This window comes from Triticum aestivum, chromosome 3A, assembly GCF_018294505.1.
Source record: "Triticum aestivum cultivar Chinese Spring chromosome 3A, IWGSC CS RefSeq v2.1, whole genome shotgun sequence".
Lineage (NCBI taxonomy): Eukaryota > Viridiplantae > Streptophyta > Magnoliopsida > Poales > Poaceae > Triticum > Triticum aestivum.
In genome coordinates, this window is record NC_057800.1 from 733,282,006 (window position 1) to 733,306,951 (window position 24,946).

At 43.5% G+C, this 24,946-nt stretch overlaps 1 protein-coding gene across 1 annotated transcript; it reads right to left on the reverse strand.

Annotated features, from left to right (window-relative positions):
* Nucleotides 1–19,525: 19,525 nt before the first annotated feature.
* LOC123059552 (uncharacterized) lies at nt 19,526–24,648 on the reverse strand. Its single transcript, XM_044482095.1, has 10 exons — nt 24,083–24,648; nt 23,799–23,990; nt 21,707–21,820; nt 20,717–20,752; nt 20,528–20,623; nt 20,348–20,440; nt 20,113–20,229; nt 19,974–20,006; nt 19,817–19,867; nt 19,526–19,729 (listed from the first exon to the last, which is right to left on the reverse strand). Exons 1-10 carry the CDS (start codon nt 24,617–24,619, stop codon nt 19,634–19,636), a joined length of 1,365 nt encoding a protein of 454 aa, XP_044338030.1. The 5' UTR covers nt 24,620–24,648; the 3' UTR covers nt 19,526–19,633.
* Nucleotides 24,649–24,946: the final 298 nt, after the last annotated feature.

Consider the following 24,946-nt stretch of genomic DNA (forward strand, 5'->3'; position numbering starts at 1 on the left):
TAGTTGACATAGTATTTGTGGCAAAGCCACCATTCATAATTATTTCATACATGTCACTCTTGGTTCATTGCATATCCCGGTACACCGCCGAAGGCATTCATATAGAATCATCTTTTGTTCTAGTATCGAGTTGTAAGCATTGAGTTGTAAATAAATAGAAGTGTGATGATCATCATTTTCTAGAGCATTGTCCCAAGTGAGGAATTATAAAAAAAAGAGAAAGAGAAAGGCCATAAAAAAGAGAAGGCCCAAAAAAATGAGAGAAAAAGAGAGAAGGGACAATGTTACTATCCTTTGCCACACTTGTGCTTCAAAGTAGCACCATCATCTTCATGATAGAGAGTCTCTTGTTTTGTCACTTTCATATACTAGTGGGAATTTTCATTATAGAACTTGGCTTGTATATTCCAACAATGGGCCTCCTCAAGTGCCCTAGGTCTTCGTGAGCAAGCAAGTTGGATGCACACCCACTTAGTTTCTTTTGTTGAGCTTTCATACATTTATAGCTCTAGTGCATCCGTTGCATGGCAATCCCTACTCCTTGCATTAACATCAATCGGTGGGCATCTCCAAAGCCCATTGATTAGCCTTGTTGATGTGAGACTTTCTCCTTTTTGTCTTCTCCACATAACCCCCCTCATTATATTCTATTCCACCCATAGTGCTATGTCCATGGCTCGTGCTCATATATTGCGTGAAAGTTTATAGGTTTGAGATTACTAAAGTATGAAACAATTGCTTGGCTTGTCATCGGGGTTGTGCATGATGATAGCATTCTTGTGTGACGAAAATGGAGCATGACTAAACTATATGATTTCGTAGGGATGAACTTTCTTTGGCCATGTTATTTTGAGAAGACATAATTGCTTTGTTAGTATGCTTGAAGTATTGTTATTTTTATGTCAATATGAACTTTTGTCTTGAATCTTTCGGATCTGAATATTCATACGACAATTAAGAAGAATTACATTAAAATTATGCCAAGTAGCACTCCACATCAAAAATTCTGTTTTTATTATTTACCTACTCGAGGACGAGCAGAAATTAAGCTTGGGGATGCTTGATACGTCTCCAACGTATCTATAATTTTTGATTGCTCCATGCTATATTATCTACTGTTTTGGACATTATTGGGTTTATTATCCACTTTTATATTATTTTTGGGACTAACCTATTAACCGGAGGCCCAGCCCAGAATTGTTGTTTTTGCCTATTTTAGGGTTTCGAAGAAAAGGAATATCAAACGGAGTCCAAACAGAATGAAACCTTCGGGGACGTGATTTTATCAACGAACAAGACCCAGGAGACTTGGACCCTACGTCAAGACACAAAAGAGGAGACAACGAGGTAGGGGGTGCGCCTACCCCCCAGGCGCGCCCTCCACCCTCGTGGGCCCCCTGTTGCTCCACCGACGTACTCCTTCCTCCTATATATACCTACGTACCCCCAAACGATCAGATACGAAGCCCAAACCCTAATTCCAACGCCGCAACTTTCTGTATCCACGAGATCCCATCTTGGGGCATGTTCCGGAGCTCCACCGGAGGGGGCATCAATCATGGAGGGCTTCTACATCAAGACCATAGCCCCTCCGATGAAGTGTGAGTAGTTCACCTCAGACCTACGGGTCCATAGTTAGTAGCTAGATGGCTTATTCTCTCTTTTTGGATCTCAATACAATGTTCTCCCCCTCTCTTTTGGAGATCTATTCGATGTAATCTTCTTTTTGCGGCGTGTTTGTTCACACCGATGAATTGTGGGTTTATGATCAAGTCTATCTATGAACAATATTTGAATCGTCTCTGAATTCTTTTATGTATGATTGGTTATCTTTGCAAGTCTCTTCGAATTATCAGTTTGGTTTGGCCTACTAGATTGATCTTTCTTGCAATGGGAGAAGTGCTTAGCTTTGGGTTCAATCTTGCGCTGTCCTTTCCCAGTGACCGTAGGGGCAGCAAGGCACGTATTGTATTATTGCCATCAAGGATAACAAGATGGGGTTTTCATCATATTGCATGAGTTTATCCCTCTACATCATGTCATCTTGCTTAAGGTGTTACTCTGTTTTCATTAACTTAATACTCTAGATGCATGCTGGATAGAGGTCGATGAGTGGAGTAATAGTAGTAGATGCAGGTAGGAGTCGGTCTACTTGTCTCAGACATGATGCCTATATACATGATCATACCTAGATATTCTCATAACTATGCTCAATTCTGTCAATTGCTCAACAGTAATTTGTTCACCCACCGTAGAATACTTATGCTCTCGAGAGAAGCCACTAGTGAAACCTATGGCCCCCGGGTCTATCTTCATCATATTAATCTCCCAATACTTAGTTATTTCCTTTGCTTTTATTTTACTTTGCATCTTTATCACAAAAATACCAAAAATATTATATTATCATATCTATCAGATCTCACTCTTGTAAGTGGCCGTGTAGGGATTAAAAACCACTTATCGCGTTGGTTGTGAGGATTTATTTGTTTTGTGCAGGTGCAAGGGACTCGCGCGTAGCCTCCTACTAGATTGATACCTTGGTTCTCAAAAACTGAGGGAAATACTTACGCTACTTTGCTGCATCATCCCTTCCTCTTCAGGGAAAACCAACGCAGTGCTCAAGAGGTAGCAATGGGCTTTATTTTACACTTTTATATTATTTTTGGGACTAACCTGTTAACCGGAGGCCCAGCCCAAATTGTTGTTTTTTGCCTATTTTAGTGTTTCGCAGAAAAGTAATATCAAACGGAGTCCAAAGGGAATGAAACCTTCGGGAGCGTTATTTTTGGAACAAACGTGATCTAGGGGACTTGGAGTGGACGTCAAGAAACAATCAAGGAGGGCACGAGGCAGGGGGCGCGCCTACCCCCCTGGGCGCGCCCTCCACCCTCGTGGGCCCCTCGTTGCTCCACCGACCTACTTCTTCCTCCTGTATATATCCATATACCCCGCGAACATCCAAGAGCACCACGAAACCCTATTTCCACCGCCGCAACCTTTTGTACCCAAGAGATCCCATCTTGGGGCCTTTTCCGGAGCTCCGCCGGAGGGGGCATTGATCACGGAGGGCCTCTACATCAACTCCATAGCCCCGCCGATGATGTGTGAGTAGTTTACTTCAGACCTTCGGGTCCATAGCTAGTATCTAGATGGCTTCTTCTCTCTCTTTGGATCTCAATACAAAGTTCTCCTCGATTCTCTTGGAGATCTATTCGATGTGATCTTATTTTGCGGTGTATTTGTCGAGATCCGATGAATTGTGCATTTATGATCAAGTTTATCTATGAACAATATTTTAATCTTCTCTGAATTCTTTTATGTATGATTGGTTTATCTTTTCAAGTCTCTTCGAATTATCAGTTTGGTTTGGCCTACTAGATTGATCTTTCTTGCAATGGGAGAAGTGCTTAGCTTTGGGTTCAATCTTGCGGTGCTCGATCCCAGTGACAGAAAGGGAAATGACACGTATTGTATTGTTGCCATCAAGGATAAAAAGATGGGGTTTACAACATATTGCATGAGTTTGTCCCTCTACATCATGTCATCTTGCTTAAGGCGTTACTCTGTTCTTATGAACTTAATACTCTAGATGCATGCTGGATAGCGGTTGATGTGTGGAGTAATAGTAGTAGATGCAGGCAGGAGTCGGTCTACTTGTCAGGGACGTGATGCCTATATACATGATCATGCCTAGATATTCTCATAATTATTCGCTTTTCTATAAATTGCTCGACAGTAATTTGCTCACCCACCGTAATACTTATGCTCTTGAGAGAAGCCACTAGTGAAACCTATGGACCCCGGGTCTATTCACCATCATATAAGTTTTCAATCTATTTTATTTTGCAATCTTTATTTCAATCTATATCATAAAAATATCAAAAATATTTATCTTATTATTATTATCTATATTTGATCTCACCCTTGCAAGTGGACGTGAAGGAACTGACAACCCCTTTATCGCGTTGGTTGCGAGGTTCTTATTTGTTTGTGTAGGTACGAGGTGACTCACGCGTGGTCTCCTAGTGGATTGATACCTTGGTTCTCAAAAACTGAGGGAAATATTTACGCTGCTTTACTGCATCACCCTTTCCTCTTCAAGGGAAAAGCAACGCAGTGCTCAAGAGGTAGCATTGCTCGCGACGAAACTGGGCAATGGGAAATCATGTACCGTCTTGTCTGGATTTTCCTTCATCCAGTTGATGATAGCTAGAACCAAGTTAGTAGCAAAATCATTTCTGTAGACAGTTACAACTGCATTGACTGCCTGTTGTACCAACTCATTTTTCTCCTATGATGTTTTTTTCGCGTCCTCAGCTGCTTTTTTCTCGACCGCAAGCTTCACCTTCTCGTCGATGTCCGCCTGACTAAACTTATTTTTCTCCTTCTTGGCCTCCGGGGCCTTGTTGTAAAACACCTTCCACGTGGCGCCGTCTCCTCCGTCGTGCACACGACCATATTGCAGCCGCTGGCCCAAAGGGAGTCCCTTAAGTTCGTTCAAGGCCCGATTGAGAGGGGTGTCCCACTTGGGCCTCATTAGAGAAGTAGGGCTTTCGGCTGCAAGCTGGTGTTGCTTCTCCTACAGTAGGAGCGCGAACCGTTTAGGGATGTGTAGTCGACTAGCTCTGGAGCTAAATGTAAGGTGGTGAAAGAATAATTACCAGTAGTCTAATTAATTTCCTCGTGATCTGGTCCATCTAAAAAACCTTCTTTTCCTTGTCCCACTTGTAGCGGGCCCTGATGAAGTCATGCTCCAAGGGGTTGGTGAACTTCGCGAAGGGGTCTGGGATACCCGCGGCTTCATGTTCCGTGTCCTCCTTATCCCATATGGGCCTTTTACCGAGGTAGCCACGACTTTCGAGGCGATGCTTCCCCATGTTCCTTTGCTGAAGGCTCTTGAATTTCGCAGCCTTAGCCTTGGCTGCCTCGGTAGCGCAAGTGTCCTTGAACTTTTCGAACTCCTCTTCCGTAAGTGTCGGATTTTCCTCCAGAATCTTGTACAGGGGTCCCTCAGCCTCAATAGCTCGTTTCACCCTCCCTTTCCAGGAGGCCAAATCATTGTTGAACATGCCCATGGCGTGATTGTTAATCTTTTTCATCTTCAGATCATCCCATGGTTGTTCTATGTTATCATCCCGGTCGGGGAACTTGAATCTCTTGTGCAACTTCCTTAGGAGCAACTGCGTCAAATGTTCTTTACTCCTTAAGTCATCGTCGTTGAGGCTCGCGCATTCCCATAGGATGCATCCTACTTGGTAGCAACTGCGTCAAATGTTCTTTACTCTTTAAGTCATCGTTGTTGATGCTCGCACCGTTGTTGTCGATGTTGGCGTCAGTACCATCATCGAGGCCGACCTGCAAACCTTGACTTTGCAACAATCTCGTCTTAGCAGTCAAATAGTCGAGGTACTCTTGTTCACCCTCATAATCCATCTCGTCTGCATCTTGGTCAGAAGGCCCAGTTTCTTTGTTGTTCAACATGTTCCCTATGATTAAGTCTCCTCGTTTAATTCTAAAACTATGAAAAAATGAGAAACGACATAAAAAAGAAATTTATTTTTTCCGGAATGTCGTTTCCCAGCAACTCCTAGCACTCGATATGCCTACTATCTAGCACAAATCATGCCAAAATTCACGAAAAATTTCGGCATGACCTTTCCTAAAAAAATGGACATATCGAGCGCCTGAAATTCACCGGAACGGAAATGAATCAACATTCTGGCGTAACATAGGCCACTCGGATCATTTACCCTACACATAATCATCATGTCCAAATGACATGTCCAAATTCCAAATGACATGTACAAAACATCACATGTCCACATATCACATCTGCCCTAACTAAAACCTAAGTAAATTAACCAAAAAAACCTAGCTACCGGAGAGAGGAGGAGCGGTGGGGGGCTTACAGAGGGTGCAAGCCCGACGACGGCCGAGGTTGGGAGGGGTCGGGGTCGGGGTCGAGCGCCGGGGCCGGGGTCGGGGTCGGGGGTCGAGGCCGGAGCCGGCGCCGGGGTCGGTCGGGGTCGGCCTCGGGGGCGATCTTGATAACCCACAAGTATAGGGGATCGCAACAGTTTTCAATAAGTAAGAGTGTCTAACCCAACGAGGAGCTAAAGGCAGAACAAATATTCCCTCAAGTTCTATCGACCACCAATACAACTCTACGCACGCTTGATGTTCGCTTTACCTAGAACAAGTATGAAACTAGAGGTGCTTTGTAGGTGTTGTTGGATAGGTTTGCAAGATAATAAAGAGCACGTAAATAAAAAGTAGGGGCTGTTTAGATAAAGACACAACTAAGTTAGTTTTAGTAAAGAGGTTTTTGTTACGGGAAAGTTATTTGTCCCTAGGCAATCAATAACTAGACAGGTAATCATTATTGCAATTTTATATGAGGAAGAGGCATGAGCTAACATACTTTCTCTACTTGGATCATATGCACTTATGATTGGAACTCTAGCAAGCATCTGCAACTACTAAAGATCATTAAGGTAAAACCCAACCATAGCATTAAAGCATCAAGTCCTCTTTATCCCATACGCAACAACCCCCTTACTCGGGTTTGTGTTTCAGTCACTCACGCAACCCACTATTAGCGAATCATGAACGTATTTCAACACCCTACAACGGGGATACCTCATGCTTGCACGACACGGAGAGCACCATAGGATAGCACCAATAATAAGACATGCAACTCAAACCAATCTTGATCATCAAATAGCCCATAGGACAAAACAGATCTACTCAAACATCATAGGATAGCCATACATCATTGGGAAATAATATATAGCGTTGAGCACCATGTTTAAGTAGAGATTACAGCGGGTAAGAGAGAGGTTACACCGCGGGTAAGAGAGGGGGAGAGTTGGTGATGATGGCGGTGAAGTTGTTGGTGAAGTTGTTGGTGAAGATTGCGGTGATGATGATGGCCCCCGGTGGCACTCCGGTGCCACCGGAAGCGAGGGGGAGAGAGCCCCCCTCCTTCTTATTCTTCCTTGACCTCCTCCCTAGATGGGAGAAGGGTTTCCCCTCTGGTCCATGGCCTCCATGGCGTGGGAGGGGCGAGAGCCCCTCCGAGATTGGATCTGTCTCTCTGTCTCTCTCTGTTTCTGCGTTCTCAGATTCTACCCTTTCACCGTTTTTTATATTCCCGGAGATCCGTAACTCTGATTGGGCTGAAATTTTAACACGATCTCTATCCGGATATTAGATTTCTTGCGGCGAAAGAAGGGCATCAACCGCCTTACGGGGTGGCTACGAGGGTCAGGGGCGCGCCCCCTGCCTCGTGGCCCCCTCGGGCATCGTCTCGCGTGGATTTTTCTTCCCAAAAATCATATATATTCCAAAAAAATCTCCGTCAGTTTTTATCCCGTTTGGACTCCGTTTGATATGGATATTCTGCAAAACAAAAAAACATGCAACAAACAGGAACTGGCACTGGGCACTGAATCAATATGTTAGTCCCAAAAATAGTATAAAAAGTTGCCAAAAGTATATTAAAGTTGTAGAATATATGCATGGAACAATAAAAAATTATAGATACGACGAAGACATATCAGCATCCCCAAGCTTAATTCCTACTCGTCCTCGAGTAGGTAAATGATAAAAAGATAATTTTTGATGTGGAATGCTACCTAGCATAATCTTGATCACATATCTAATCATGGCATGAATATTAAGACACGAGTGATTCAAAGCAATAGTCTATCATTTGACATAAAAACAATAATACTTCAAGCCCACTAATAAAGCAATCATGTCTTTTCAAAATAACAAGGCCAAAGAATGTTATCCCTACAAAATCATATAGTCTGGCTATGCCCCATCTTCACCACACAAAATATTCACATCATGCACAACCCCGATGACAAGCCGAGCAATTGGTTCATACTTTTTAATGCGCTTCAGCATTTTCAACCCTCACGCAATACATGAGCGTGAGCCATGGATATTGCACTATAGGTGGAATAGAATGGTGGTTGTGGAGAAGACAAAAAGGAGAAGATAGTCTCACATCAACTAGGCGTATCAACGGGCTATGGAGATGTCCATCAATAGATATCAATGTGAGTGAGTAGGGATTGCCATGCAACGGATGCACTAAGAGCTATAAGTGTATGAAAGCTCAAACTGAAACTAAGTGGGTGTGCATCCAACTTGCTTGCTCATTGAAAGTGCGTTATATCGACTAGAGGGGGTGAATAGGCGATTTTTATGAAATTATTCACTGAGGAATTTGCCCGTGAGGAAATTCCTTAGCGAAGAACTACTAGCAGCGGAATAAGTACTCAACAGTAAATATAACAGAATACAAGCATAGTCATCATGATGAAATGAAGACAGGCACAGAGTACAGGAAGTGTAAGCACAGGATAACACAGGATGAAGACAAACAGACTGAAGAAATTGAACTGAGGAAATTGAGAAAGTCTTCAGTCAAAGTCTTCAAACACAGATATGAACAAGTACACAACTCAATTATGAGGAAATGGAACCAGTAAGCTTGGTGAAGACAATGATTTGGTAGACTAGTTCCAACTGATGTCTCAGTTGTACGTCTGGTTGGAGCAGCTAAGTATTTAAACTCAAGGAAACACAGTCCCGGACACCCAGTCCTGAACACGCAGCTCAGGACACCCAGTCCTCACTGTATTCTCCTTGTACTAAGGTCAAACAGACCTCGTCCAATCACTCGTGGTAAGTCTTCAGGTGACTTCCAAACCTTCACAAACTTGGTCACTCGACGATCCACAATTCCTCTTGGATGCTCTAGACCATGACGCCTAATCGTCTGGAAGAAGCACAGTCTTCAAAGGTAACAAGCGTCGGATCCACGCAGGATCAATCTCTTCAGTGATTCTCAATCACTTGGGGTTTGTAGGTGTTTGGGTTTTGGGTTTTTCCTCACTTGATGATTTTCGCTCAAAGTCCTCGGAGGATGGGTTGCTCTCAAATGACAACTGTCAATTTCTCTCGGAGCAGCCAACCAACTAGTGGTTGTAGGGGGCGGCTATTTATAGCCTAGGGAGCAGCCCGACATGATAAGACATAAATGCCCTTCAATGATATGACCGTTAGGTGGATAGATATTTTGGGACAGCTGGCGCATAGCACAGCAACGGTCGGAATTTTGAGTAGCAAAATCCTCAGGGCTATCATGTTCCTCACTGTGTAGGCAATCCGCACTGGCGAATTCCTAACTCCTCAGTCAGGACAAATTCCTCAGAGACCAGAAGAACTTCGTCTCTGTCACTGAAGAAATTGACTGAACTGTATGAGATTTCCAATGGCTTCACTCGAAGGGATTGGTAGGTGTAGGATTTTGAGTTGAGCATCACATGGAAATTTTTCCTTAGTATTTCCTCGACCCCCTTTAATAGTACGGTGTTTCCTATGACTCAAGAAAGAGAAAATGAAACTATGAAAACAAAAGTCTTCACGCTTCATGTTCCTCGAATGAATACCAAGTCTTCACGGTCACACCAATTTCTTCACTTTCAAAGTCTTCAGAGATCCAAAGTCTTCAGTCGAAGAACTTCATTTTTAGGGGTCGATTTTCTCTAGAAATATCAAAGTCCTCATAGACTTATAAACCTGTGTACACTCACAAACGCATTAGTCCCTTAACCTATAAGTCATCAATACACCAAAATCACTAAGGGGCACTAGATGCACTTACACTCATGAAGACCTCGGGCGTTTGAGGATGCCCATCATCGGAATATACAAGCCAAGTTCTATAATGAAAATTCCCACTAATATATGAAAGTGATAACTCAAGAGACTCTCTATATGAAGAACATGGTGCTACTTTGAAGCACAAGTGTGGTAAAAGTATAGTAACATTGTCCCTTCTCTCTTTTTCTCTAATTTTATATTTTCTTTTATTTTTTTATTTTTTGGGCCTTCTCTTTTTTTGGCCTTTCTCCTTTTTTTCTTCCTTTTTTTATTTTTTCGTCCAGAGTCTCATCCCGACTTGTGGGGGAATCATAGTCTCCATAATCCTTTCCTCACTGGGGTAATGTTCTAATAATGATGATCATCACACTTTTATTTACTTACAACTCGATATTACAACTCGATACTAGAACAAAGATATGACTCTATATGAATGCCTCCGGTGGTGTACCGGGATGTGAAATGATCTAGCGTAGCAATGACATCAAAAAACAGACAAGCCATGAAAATATCATGCTAGCTATCTTACAATCATGCAAAGCAATATGACAATAAATGCTCAAGTCATGTATATGATGATGATGGAAGTTGCATGGCAATATATCTTAGAATGGCTATGGGAATGCCATGATAGGTAGGTATGGTGGCTGTTTTGAGGAAGGTATATGGTGGGTTTATGGTACCGGCGAAAGTTGCGCGGTACCAATGGTGGAAGGGTGAGAGTGTGTATAATCCATGGACTCAACATTAGTCATAAAGAACTCACAAACTATTGCAAAACTATTGCAAGGAATCAAACATATCATATTCAGTGATCTACAAGTTTTATGTAGGATTTTATGACTAACCATGTGAATGACCAGTTCCTGTCATCTCTCTAAATGGATATAAGTGAAGAAAGAGAGTTTAACTCTTTCTACAAAAGATATGCCCATGCTCTAACAAATATAAGTGAAGCAAAAGAGCATTCTACAAATGGCGGTTTTCTATGTAAAGAGAAACAGGCAATCCAAGCTTCAAATGATATAAGTGAAGCACATGAAGCATTCTATAAAGCCATACTCAAAAGATATAAGTGAAGCGCATAGAGCATTATATAAATCAACCAAGGACTATCTCATACCAGCATGGTGCATAAAAGAAAAATGAAAACTAAATGCAAAAGACGCTCCAAGATTGCACATATCGCATGAACGAAACGAATCCGAAAACATATCGATCCTTGTTGTAGAAAGAGGGGATGCCTTCCGGGGCATTCCCAAGCTTAGACGCTTGAGTCTCCTTGAATATTTACTTGGTGTGCCTCGGGCATCCCCAAGCTTGATCTCTTGACTCTCTTCCTTCTTCTCACATCGAGACCTTCTCGATCATCGAACACTTCATCCACACAAAACTTCAACAGAAAACTCTGTAAGATCCGTTAGTATAATAACGCAAATCACTACTCTAAGTAATGTTGCAAACCAATTCATATTTTGTTTTGGCATTGTGTCTACTGTAGTATAACTTTTTCATGGCTTAATCCACTGATATAAATCGATAGTTTCATCAAAACAAGCAAACTATGCATCAAAAACAGAATCTGTCTAAAACAGAACAGTCTGCAATAATATGAACACTCACCATACTTCTGATACTTGAAACATTCTGCCAAAATTAGGAAAAATAAAAAATTTGTATAGAAAGACAGTGCAAAAATAATCAGAACCATTTGACGTTCCAGCTAAAATGTAAAATCGCGCACTACAGTCAAAGTTTCTGTCCTGCAGCGTACAAACCAACAAGCAAAGTAAACATCCTAAAGGAAAACCTTGGCACATTATTTTTATAATACAATGGAATTGTACAAGGGGATAATTATTTTTATTGAAAAGTTTCTGTAATCAAGATTCATAAAGTTGCCGTGAGCATGAACAAAGTTCAAGGAGCTCTCCCACTTCAACAATGCTTGTCTTTCTCACTTTCACTTTCCTTTTTGAAAAAATTTCGGGTTCCCCTCTTTATTTTTGTTGTTTTAAAACTATATGAAAGCACTTAGCAGAAATAAATGACTCACTGAAACTTCCAGGTTGTCTCCCTGGCAGCGCTTTTCTTAAAGCCATTAAGCTAGGCATATAGTGCTCAAGTAATGAATCCACCCGGATCCCAAGGTATATCAAAGCCAATTTTAATTAACAATGATTTGTAATTTAGTAGTGAGCACAAAGTAACATATATCATGCAACAAAGAATACTAACTCTCTTCCTATGCATCGGCATGTCATAAAAGAACAATTCATGCACACATAGTAAAGGCCAATGCATAGTATAAACAGTTTCTTGCAATTTTATCGTATTGGAAACATAGAGAGGTGGAGATATAGTTCCTCTCTCATAATAATTGCAAGCAGGAGCAGCAAGCACATGCATATTATATTCATCAAAATCATCATGTGTAATAGTAAGACGCAACTCATCAATATAATCCTTAATAAGTGCAAACTTCTCCGATATAGTGTAGTCGGGAGAATTCAAAAAGATAATAGGACTATCATGCATGGATGCAATAGCAACAATTTCATGTTTAACATAAGGAACTATAGCAAGTTCATCTCCATAAGTATAATTCATATTGGCATCTTGGCCACAAGCATAGCAAGCATCATCAAAAAGGGATATTTCAAGAGAATCAAAGGGATCATAACAATCATCATAGCAATCATCCTTCGGTAAGCACGAAGAGAAATTAAACAATGTATGAGTTGAAGAGTTAATCTCATTTGAAGGTGGGAACGGGTAGCTAATCCGCTCTTCCTCCTTTTGTTCTTCGCTCTCCTCCTCATCTTTTTCATCCAATGAGCTCACAGTTTCATCAATTTCTTCTTCCATAGACTCCTGCAAAATATTAGTCTCTTCTTGGACAGCGGGGTAGTCCTCAATATATGGTTCAACATAGGCATTAGAAGCATAATTGTCATAGCAATATTTAAGTATGGCAAAATTTTCAGATTTGTAAAGAGTAGCATCGTACGTTTCAATCAAAGAAGCAATTTCATAAGCACCCTTAAAAGCAACAAATTCTTCAATTTGTTGAACATCATAGTAACTATAAACACCCTTAGCATACGAAGATACGATTCCATTATCACTAAACTCACATTGATAGGAAAGGTGTTTCTTAGGGTTTTCAGAACAACAAGTAATATCATATATTTCGCATAAATTCCAAGCATAGCATTGCAAACGATGAATTTGACCCAGTAAAATTTTCCCTTTTTCAGATATTCGGTGTCGCACATAACAAGCATGCCTATCTAAGGATTTGCCCTCAACTAAGCTAGCTGGGGTTTCAGCACGAGCACATATGGATCAAAGATGATCCAAGTAGTAAGCTTCAGAAGTGTCATAGATTTTGAGTGGTTCTTCAACCATTGGTTTAGTAGGTACAACTAATTTTTTTGGTATTTTGCAATTCCTACCCATAACTAAAGATAGAAAACAACTAAGAACAGCAAATAAAAATTACTTAGTGATAAAGCAAACAAGCACACACTAGAATATTTACCCCACGCTATGTCTCCCCGGCAATGGCGCCAGAAAAATGTCTTGATAACCCACAAGTATAGGGGATCGCAACAGTTTTCGATAAGTAAGAGTGTCGAACCCAACGAGGAGCTAAAGGCAGAACAAATATTCCCTCAAGTTCTATCGACCACCGATACAACTCTACGCACGCTTGATGTTCGCTTTACCTAGAACAAGTATGAAACTAGAGGTGCTTTGTAGGTGTTGTTGAATAGGTTTGCAAGATAATAAAGAGCACGTAAATAAAAAGTAGGGACTGTTTAGATAAAGACACAACTAAGTTAGTTTTAGTAAAGAGGTTTTTGTTACGAGAAAGTTATTTGTCCCTAGGTAATCGATAACTAGACCGGTAATCATTATTGTAATTTTATATGAGGGAGAGGCATAAGCTAACATACTTTCTCTACTTGGATCATATGCACTTATGATTGAAACTCTAGCAAGCATCCGCAACTACTAAAGATCATTAAGGTAAAACCCAACCATAGCATTAAAGCATCAAGTCCTCTTTATCCCATACGCAACAATCCCCTTACTCGGGTTTGTGTTTCAGTCACTCACGCAACCCACTATAAGCGAATCATGAACGTATTGCAACACCCTACAGCGGGGATCCCTCACGCTTGCGCGACACGGAGAGCACCATAGGACAGCACCAATAATAAAACATGCAACTCAAACCAATCTTGATAGTCAAATAGCCCATAGGAAAAAACAGATCTACTCAAACATCATAGGATAGCCATACATCATTGGGAAATAATATATAGCGTTGAGCACCATGTTTAAGTAGAGATTACAGCGGGTAAGAGAGAGGTTACACCGCTGCATAGAGGGGGGAAGAGTTGGTGATGATGGCGGTGAAGTTGTTGGTGAAGATTGCGGTGATGATGATGGCCCCCGGTGGCACTCCGGTGCCACCGGAAGCGAGGGGGAGAGAGCCCCCCCTCCTTCTTCTTCTTCCTTGACCTCCTCCCTAGATGGGATAAGGGTTTCCCCTATGGTCCATGGCCTCCATGGCGTGGGAGGGGCGAGAGCCCCTCCGAGATTGGATCTGTCTCTCTGTCTCTCTCTGTTTCTGCGTTCTCAGATTCTACCCTTTCACCGTTTCTTATATTCCCGGATATCCGTAACTCCGATCGGGCTGAAATTTTAACATGATCTCTATCCAGATATTAGCTTTCTTGCGGCGAAAGAAGGGCATCAACCGCCTTACGGGGTGGCCATGAGGGTCAGGGGCGCGCCTACCCCCCTGGGGCGTGCCCCCCTGCCTCATGGACCCCTCCGGCATTGTCTCGCGTGGATTTTTCTTCCCAAAAATCATATATATTTCAAAAAAATCTCCGTCAGTTTTTATCCCATTCGGACTCCGTTTGATATGGATATTCTGCGAAACAAAAAACATGCAACAAACAGGAACTGGCACTGGGCATTGGATCAATATGTTAGTCCCAAAAGTAGTATAAAAAGTTACCAAAAGTATATTAAAGTTGTAGAATATTGGCATGGAACAATAAAAAAATATAGATACGACGGAGACGTATCAGGCGACGTAGAGGCGCGGCGAGGGCAGGGCTCCAGCGGCGCGACGGGGAGAAAGTGTGGAGATTTGGGGGGAAAGGGGCGGGATGAAGGGAGGAGTGGGGATTTGGGGGGTTAAGTGGGCACAGCAGTAGCGCGTTTAGGCAAAACGCGCTATAGCTACTCCAGGTAGCTATAGCGGTTTCGTGTAGAAAGCGCTACTGCTATCTTGACTAGCTGTAGCTCTTTTCTCATAAAAGCGCTGCTGCTATAACCAGTACCTATATAACAATTTTCCTGTTTGTTTCCTTCTATTTTCTTTTCCTTTATTTTCTCTCACTTTTCTTTTCTTTTTTCCCGGGAGCAGTGAATGAAGGGAAGGCGATATATATTGCATCATTTGACGGTTAAATATGTATACAAAATATAAGCATATATATTACATCATTGGACCCATGCATAATATATAGGTCAGATATAGTGCCCCAAATAAGCTGCAGGATTAGTCTAGAGGGCCATGGCCACGAGATAGATACCAAGCACCTGTGACCGGGAACTCATACCCTTCAGTGATCAGCTCAAAATTCAAATGCATGCAAATTTTGGCTGGATGAATGGTACAGTTGTTGAAGGATGGGAAGGGCCGGGTAAAACATTTCAGATAAGAGTCTAGTATGTTCAGTCCATGCTGCTGCTTGTCTGGAAAACACAAGCCGGAAAGTTCAGCAACTAGCTAAATACAGTGGAGTAGATGTGGTGCAGTGCCAGCAACCAAGTAATTGAGCCATGTACCTTTTCGTTTACGTATTTGAATATTAGTTTTCTTAAACAAGTAGCTGCAAGGTTATTATAGTTTTATTAAGTGTATGTATATACAAGTCAGACTGATAGAAGAGGTCAACCACCAGTAACCTAGCTACTTGGTCTGCCATGCTTTGCTCACGTGGGCTCCACTGTCTTGTTCAATTATCGTTTGAAATGAAACAAAATAAATTACTGGTACCAAATAGTAGCCCTATAATAATTAATTAGTTGCAGCTTAAGCGTAATTCCTTTTCCCGAAAGATCAATTATTTTATGACGACGACGACGATGATGGCCTGATGTGTGCGGTGCAATCTTGTTCCGTTTCTGCCGTCCGCATCACCTACGGCACTTTCAACTAAACTCACCAAACAAATGTAACATGATTACATTTTCTTTCTTCTGGACGGTTGATTAAGGTGCGACCGTAAGGTTAGTTAAGGTAGCATTACCACAACCAAAAGCAATGGTGCTGCCAGGAATTGTATGCACAATCAGGTGTGACCTTTCTCCTTTTTTTTCAGTAAGAAAACCAACCCCGGACTAATCTTTTTTAATTTACAACGTTGAACTTGGAAACCGGTCAAAATATGCCCTGAACTTACCGCAAGGGTCAGAACATAACCCTGGTCTCGGTTTTGCATTGGTCAAGCAGTTTTGACGGTAGTCAATATTGATTGGTCACTGACGACTAGGCTAGGGATATGGACTGTCGTTTTGAATCTTCTCTGGTTACAGTTTATTTTTCCGTGCGTATAAGCCGAGAAGATACACATAATAATAATCCATATCCATCACAAAGTGTGAAATGATGACCGAAACTTACCGTTTTTGGACGACGCGACTATTTAAGCTGGTCCAATCGCTCCTCACTCGACGAGGTGGGACTAAACCATACCTGAGCTTTGGTCAACTAGGAACTCGGCAAATCTATAACCTGGCCTTCCGATTTTTAAAACATGTAAAAAGAAAATGTTTACCGAGTCTAGTCACACCGAAACTTGGCAAAGATGTGACCCCTAGAATTCCTATTTAAAAAAATGAAAAATGGAAATTGTCTGCCGAGTCTCCTTTAGCCGAAACATGGCAAACAAAGGCCATGGTCACGGCTCCGTCGCATGTTGTACAACAGGGCCCACCGGTCAGGCTTTGCCGAGTTTTTCCTTGCCGGAACTCTGCGAACTTGAGATTCTGCCGAGTTTATTTAGATCGCCAAGTTGTTTTTCGTTGGAACCAGGCAAAGTCACTGCTATGCCGAGTTTGCATATCACTGTCGAGTCCAATTTTTTTAAAACCCCGCCCATATATTAATTAAATTAGAATGTTCATACAATCATTCATTATAGCATCTGCCACACAGGCTGGAATACTATTAATAAGAACACTGTCAGACCTATTATTAAAACTAAACTTAGCTATCTTGTGTGCCACCATATTAGCTTCCCTGCTAATCTTGGAGATCTTTACATTCGCCGGCATCTTTGAAATAGTCAATGCTTCCTTCGTAAGGTCAACAAGGAGAGATCTGTCAAAACTGTCTTTTCCTAGAACACCAACCACAAAAGAACAATCAGTTTGCCGCGTTCCCGATAGAATGAACTCAGCAAAGTTCTGGAATTCGGGACAAAACCAGATTCTAGTAGTGATACATACATATGGACGATTAACTAGGCTCACACATACTCTAGCAAGCATATCATATGGATTCTACACTACTAAAATATCTATACAAAGCAAATCATGGAACTAATTTCTACACTACTAAAATTTCTACACAAAGCAGTCGGATTGTACACTACTAAAATTTATAAACAAAGCAATCGGATTCTATACTCTACTTAAATTTCTACAAAAGGAATCGGAATCTACACTACTACAATTCCTATACAAAGCAATCCATGAAACAAAATTTCTACAAAAGCAAAGGGGATTATACACTAGTACAATTTCTACACAAAGTAATCCATGGAACTAAATTTCTAAACTATTAAAATTTCTACACAAAACTAAGTACAAAATCGGGTTCAAGACTTTTTAAATCGAATTCTACAAGGGGAAAAAAGATTCTGCGGTACAAATTTTGGATTCTCCGCTACTTAAATTCTATGCAATCCATGGATTATCCCGTGGATTCCATGGCAGCCACGGACGAGGGAGGCGTGAGGTGAGGGGATCGAACCTCGCTGTTGAGTAGACCCTCTCCAGCGGCAACGAGCTATGAGGTCCGTAGGCGGCGACTGGTCAAGGGAGAGCATGAAAAAGATAGTGAAGCCAAATGTGGCTAGGTTTTCTTACTGAGTGAGGTAGTGAAAGTAGTGGACAAGTGCTGGTGTGGGTCTAACAGGCCACGTCATAAAAGAGTAGTGGCAAAAAAAGCCCAGAAAATAGAAGTGGCCAAGAGGCGGTAGGAAATCAACATCTACGAGCTCGCGGGGATGGGCGCCATAGCACAAGGGGAGGGCGGCAGCATGTTGTCATTGTCGTGATTGATGCCATGGCAGGGGCACGGGGCAGCCATGCAGCCACGCCAAACGATGTGGGTGTGCACGAGGTGGCTAGCGTCGTCGAAGTCATGGAAGCTATCGAGCGGGATGGTTTGACCGTCCATGACCACCCAGGTTCTGATGATGGAGAAGTGCACATTGACGACCTGTGTAGGGGGTAGGCGAAGGATGTAGCGGTTGGGGAAGGCAACATGCACCTCGACTTGAACTAAGGTGCACATGGTGGTGAAGTCTCCCGGGTGCAGGCATCGGCGGTCGACAGAACAAAGGAGGACAAGAAGCCCGAAGACAAAGTTGGCCCCCTAATGATGCCACACCTCAAGCAGGTAGCCTGACGCGTCGATCTCGATGAGGCGATCGTATGTCGTGGTGGCGCGGTTGTTGGTGTCCTCAGACTTGATGAGTTCGACATGGATGCCCAGGAAACCCATGGGGAAGAAGGCCATCACAGCATCGCGGCAAGCCTCGTCATTGACCACGAGGAGAGCATCCAAACGCCGCAAGGAAGTGGAATATGTTGGAGTCGATGCGAGAATCGAAGAGGTGGCAGATGAACTCGTGGGTGTCAAGCATGGCAGTGTTAGTTGGACGAGAGCGAAGCAGCTAACATGATGGAGAAGACCTTGGGGTGGTGAAGATGCCGGGAGTCATGGCAGGACCATGGCACAGTGGGGATGCAGAGCATGATGGAGGGAGCCGAAACATGGGCGACCCTGCGTCCGGGACCACTACGGGCATAGGTGAGAAGGTGATGCAACATTGGTGTGGAGTCGCTGTTGGGGGAGTGGTTGATGTGGCGCAGCGCAGTAGGCAATGACACCGCTGGTGACATGGGTGCTGGCTCGTCCAGTAGGATGCGGACAAAACCGATCAAGAGCTCCGGCAGGGGAGCGGGATCAGCACCGGTGGCCAAGCTCTCGGGGTGGGTGGCGTCCAAAGCTAAAACCGGCTGAAGGGGTTGTGGCTAAAGGCGATCCGCAGGCAGTAACACTCCTGATTTTCATCAGGAACAATTAATGATTTTAAGCATGGCATTTTGCACAAAAGCACAAAACAATGGTAAATGCTTTTTAGCTTGTCATTTCAGACAAAAGAAAGAAAAACAAAAATAGTGGCACAATTTCTGTTCAGGGAGGAGGTAGGAAGGAGGTGGCCAGTGCCCAGGGGCGACCGCGAGCTGTGCAGAGGCAGGGCGGCGACCAGGGAGATGGCGAGCAAGTCAGGGTGGAGGAGGCGCATGGCACAATTGCTTTTTAGGTGTTCTCTCATCATCATGCAGGCTACGAGGGTATTGAGCTCTCACCTCTCAGTGGACTCTGGGGATCGTCATTGGTATTGGAAAATAGAGGAGCGGTGGCTAATGAGAGTTCTTTCGGCCGGGAGACAATAAAGATCCCATCCCACAATTCCATAGTACTCGAGGCGCATTTTAATAAGCTGGGTAACAGATGAACAATTTGCTCAAAGGGTACGTACGTCATATTTACAAGCCCACATGTACATGGGCATCTAATGCCAAGAGATCACCACGGTCGCCAGCAACAAACGAACACAGCTAGCTACGCTGGTATCTCGGCCCTGGGAATGATTCCCAAGACTTGTGCAACCTGGAGCTTCTTCCTGGCGTACTGTGCATACGTCTTTGGCAACGCACGCTGAAATTGGAAAAGAATGAGCTATTATCACATACAAAACCTGCAAGGGGAAACAATATTTTTTGCCCACCAATATCTACAACCTACCTTGTAGTTAATTTCCTGCGCAATCAACTCTTGGACTCTTTGATCTGGAAGCTATATATTATACATACACCAAGGAGAGACATCATGACGATGATTGTACTATATAGTAACACATTCCAATGGATGCTAGAGCACACCATACTATAGATATACTTACTTCCTTACTAATGCCTTCTGTGCACCGGCGGAACTGCAAGGAAAGATGATTAAAGCATTTGCATCAGAAGAGATACTAATAACTAATCAACGAAAACACATACAGAACTCCTATGAAAAACCAAAAAAAATTAACCTACTTGTCGCTCCAGTTGCAAAAAACCGCCGGGCCACTCCAGCTCAGCCTTCAAAGTATGTTGGCGCAATGGAACCAGATTCTCATTGTAAACATCCTGCAGAGCATCTCTGAAACACATCTACAAGTTTTCCAACAAAGAAGACAACACCATCACCAAGCATATACAGGGTTAGAAAGCATTGACAAACCCGATCAATAATCATAAACTGTTGTTAGTTCTGATGTACAATGCTGACCTGACCCTCATTGACCCGCTTCCAAATCTCAAGAAAGGCACGGTCAAGACCTTCGACAAACAGACGATTAAGGCGAGTCCTCAATACATACTCCTAAATTTAATCGAAAGATTGCGATTGTTAGATATAATCATAACTAGAGCTGACCATCTAAATGAGCAAGCGACAAAGGAATCATACCTCGAAACCATGACATGCTAGACCCAAATGAATGTTGGTGAACCCATTGGCAATCTTAATTGATTGGTACAAACCTTTACGGCGCATTGGCTCCCACTAAATAGTAGAACAGAGAAGTTATTGTGATGCTACAATGCGTATGCAAGATCAGTTGTCATTCCATGGTTTTGAGAGGTCATATAGGCGTACCTCCAGAAAATCTTTAAGCACATGATTTTCAAGCCACTGTTAAGAACAGAAGGTTGTTAGTCCAATTTCTTTTTTACTGAACAAAGTTTTAAGGGACAATTGCATTTTTACCCCTAGTTAGTTCCTACCCACGGGTTTTGCCCTTACTTTTCGAGCTTGCTCAGTTTTGCCCTTATTTTTTCCATCAAGGTCCCTCAAATGCCCTTTGACCGTTTGACAAAAACTTTGAAAAAACATAACTAATTCATATGAACTCAGAAAAATGCAAATAAGATATCAAAATGTTCAGATAAACATTACCTTTATGTGCATATCATTTGCATTCAGGACAAAAGCACCCTTTAAACTACCTGAGGTAATTAATGTTATTAACATTATTAAAAATAAAAAGGTATAAACAATATTTTCTTCATGAATAAAAATTACATGCAAATGTAGGTGGTGTTTTCTGAACATCCCGATATCCTATTTGCATTTTTCTGAGTTTGTATGAACTTGTTATGAAGTTTCCAAATAATGGTCAAAGTCGTTAGAACATTCTTAACAAGATGATACAAGCTCAGAAAAATGTAAATAAGATATCTGGATGTTCAGAAAACATCACCGACATTTGCATGTAATTTTTATTCATGAAAAAAAATTGTGTATACCTTTTTATTTTTAATAATGTTAATAACATTAATTACCTCAGGTAGTTTAAAGGGTGGTTTTGTCCTGAATGCAAATGATATGCACATAAAGGTAATGTTTATGTGAACATTTTGATATCTTATTTGCATTTTATGAGTTCATATGAATTAGTTATGATTTTTCAAAGTTTTGGTCAAACGGTCAAAGGGCATTCGAGGGACCTTTACGGAAAAAGTAAGGGCAAAACTAAGCAAGCTCGAAAAGTAAGGGCAAAACCCATGGGTAGGAACCAACTAGGGGTAAAAATGCAATTGTCCCAAGTTTTAAACTTGGACTGGCTGATCATTGCACCATGAATACCTTCATTTCCTTGACCATCTTTTCCCAGTACAGCACATACTCTCTATCAGCATCAGGGGTGTTATAAAACGCTTTGTACTGACTCCATCTGTCATATTCATACTCATTCCCACCCTGCACCATAAAGGAAGGGAAGCAGCATATCACAGCTGTCCTAAGAATAACAAGCACTGGGTATAAAGGCATGGAATGCTCTTAATATGTGTGTGACTATTATTGGTTACTGTACTTTCGCACTTCAAAAAATTCCAAAAAAAACAGTATTGTAACATGTAAAATATATGGGGCCTCGGCATATCAGGCAAAAAACTGTTTACACATATAAAAAAAGTATGGTACTCGTATTTGGGAGTTGTCTGCATGTGGACCGCTTGTGATTTTTTTAGGACTTGCTCTATGCAAAAAATGCATCAGCATAATAAACTCTCAGGGAAGAAGTTTCTTAAGCGAGCCCCCCTCCCCCACCCCCCGGTCACCTCCGCATTCCCCCTCCCTCTCCCTTCCCCCCGCCACGGCCTGAGGGGCGCGGCCCCGATGATGGTGGTGGCGGCCCTGGCGGGGATCTAGCGCCTCCTCTTGGTTGGAGGGCCTCGGCTCGCTGGGGCGGCGGCCCCGACCGGTGGGCGCGGTGCGGCTCATGCGGCGGGCTGCACTGGTGGGCAGCATCCCATGATCGCGTGGGTGGCATGGAGGTTGCGGGCGAATGTGTGGCGGAGGCTCCTAGCAGCATGCCGTTGCTCCATGAAGAAGCTCCGCCCCGTTTCGATCAGCCCCGATCCATGCCGACACCGGCCCCTGGTGTCGTCCCTCGGAGCCGGCCTGGCAGATCTGGAGAGTGGGCGAGGTTCTGGGGGAAACACCTAACCGGCATGGCCTCCTCCTCAAAGTCGATGCCTTTGGCTCCGATTCCCTTCCTGGAGGCTTTGGGGTGGGCCCTCTCCCTCCTGCCTCCCCCCAGAGCTATGGCGAAGGCTGGTGTTCCCCTGTTATGGGCGTCGATGACACCCTGTTGTCGTGCTCCTTCTTGAAGGCAGCGGCCGGGAACTGCTCTTGGTGGCGGGGATGATGGTGGTGTGGTGGCAGTGCATGGTGGTCTAGCCTTCTTGATGCATCCTGCTCGGCTTCACCCATTACAATTTGATGCCCTCTTTGGTCTTCTTTGTGGTGTTGCGCCTTCATTCAACAGCTCGCGTCTGGTGCTTCATTCTGCCACTGCCGATGGTGGTGCTCGCTTGGTTGGTCATTCGTGTTCCTGGGTATGCTCGTCCTGCTTCTCCTATGTCAGCTTGGTCACCTTGTGTTGGGTTCTTGTGGGATCCACTCTGCCGGTCGCTGGTGCGGCACCCATCGAGCCTTGGTGAAAAAGTTGTGGCCCTTTGTGACGCGGGAGACAACTCAAGTGTTGCCCAAGTTTGGCCTGCGGATGCAGTCGGCGCTCGATACTTGCACGGTGGTGCCCTCCTTCTGTGTCCTTAGTTGGGTAGTTGGTGCGGGCGTAGTGTTGGTCGTCGACATCGCTGCTTGGTGTGTTGGCTCTATGGTGCTGCCGTTGTGTTGTTCTGCCTTGTGCCATGTATCTTTCTTTCGGCTTTGTTCTGCCTTCGATTCCCCTGTAATGTGGTGCCCTTGTAATCCTGGCCGGTTGATGGCTTTGTTAATTCAAAGTAGGGCTAGGTTCGAGCTCTTTTCGGGCTCGGCCGGTGCCTTTTCTCTAAGAAAAAGGTTATAATACTTCTGTCTTTTTCTTCTAACGTGCACAGTTTATGAGATATTTGATAATTTATTGCAAACACACATATTTTCAACTCTGTTTAATCTCCAGAAGATGTGACGTTCATAATTTTATTTTTGCATTTCGGCAAGAACCTCAGGCAGGCCCCAGGAACAAAGAGGTTACTCCCACAAAGCCAAGCTATAAAAACAATGAGAAATTGCAGTCATGAATCATTAACTATCCAAGCTGTCAGAGAAATATTTGTGGTCACCCATTCAAAGGTAAGAAGAGAAGAAGAAATTGCTTACTGGCCGCATGAGCACAGATTAAGTGTATCTGAATCACTCAACTCAAAGTTGTGAATACACATATACTTACAGAGTTAGGAAGGACTAGCCGCTGGTAGTCGCTCAAGTTTGCAAGTAAACAGAGGTCGTGGTCGAAATACCAGCCAAAGGCACTATCATGAAGGTAAGGAGAGAAGAACTCATTCTCCAAGCCAAGCTCCATAGGGTACTTGCATTCCAATGCAGCTTCTTCTAGCTCGTCGACAGGCTTTCCTAACAGAAGCTACAAAGTTTTACAGACGAATAAGGTACATAAGACGGGCGTATATGCTTGATCGCGATAGACAGATAGGTCTGAGGTGATATGGAACTAACCAGGTAAGCTTTGAAGCGATAACGTTTATACTTGGCGAGGAGGCTGTCCAACTGCTCTTGATCCAGTCCAGTCTTAGTGTCAATTTCAGCCGGTCTGCGAGTCTTTAGTTGTCCAGAGTACTTGGCAAATTCCTCCGCAGTGATATCATCGCCCGAGTCCTCTCCAAAGTATGTACCTCCAACATCTGGTCCGTGGGGTTCGCTCAAGAACTTGTGGGCTTGATATTCTACTAGGGCAGCCCGCAGCTCATCATCATAGAAATTAGAACGAGCGAGGACTTGGACAATTTCATCGGAAGGAAGATTTGGGCTGTCGACAGCGACGCCCGCTTGTAAGTGCAATCCGGCGAGGCGCGAGGCGAGGATCTCATGGTACCTGGACTGGCGGGCCGGCGGTGCGCTGGATGTCGTGCTGCTGATGTCCAATTCGACAAGGGATCCAGACAACGATGCGCCTTCTTCACCGCGGCGCCGGCGGGACGGTCCTTCGCGAGGAGACCTCCTGCGGCGGCGGCGCCTCTTCTGCGGCGTCAGCATCTGATCGGCGATCACAGGGTTCGGACGCTAGTGACCTTTGTCCTCTTGGGACGGTTCAATCCTTACCCGGGCTGGGCCTAAATGAAAGCAGGCCCAAATTTTCTTCCGGTGTTCCTTGAGGTTTTTAAACAAAAAGTACTCGTTTTAATCAAAAAAAAGTACTCATAGCTACAGACCAGGCATGAATGTACCTTCCCTCTAACCAGGGTTATGTTTCTCCAGGCGGCAATTCTCACCACTGTCGAGGCTTTACCTTCCCTCCCCCGATCCGTCCGCTGGTTCGCTCGGGGCTGTCTCGGGGTGATCCCGGATCACTCCCTGCACCCG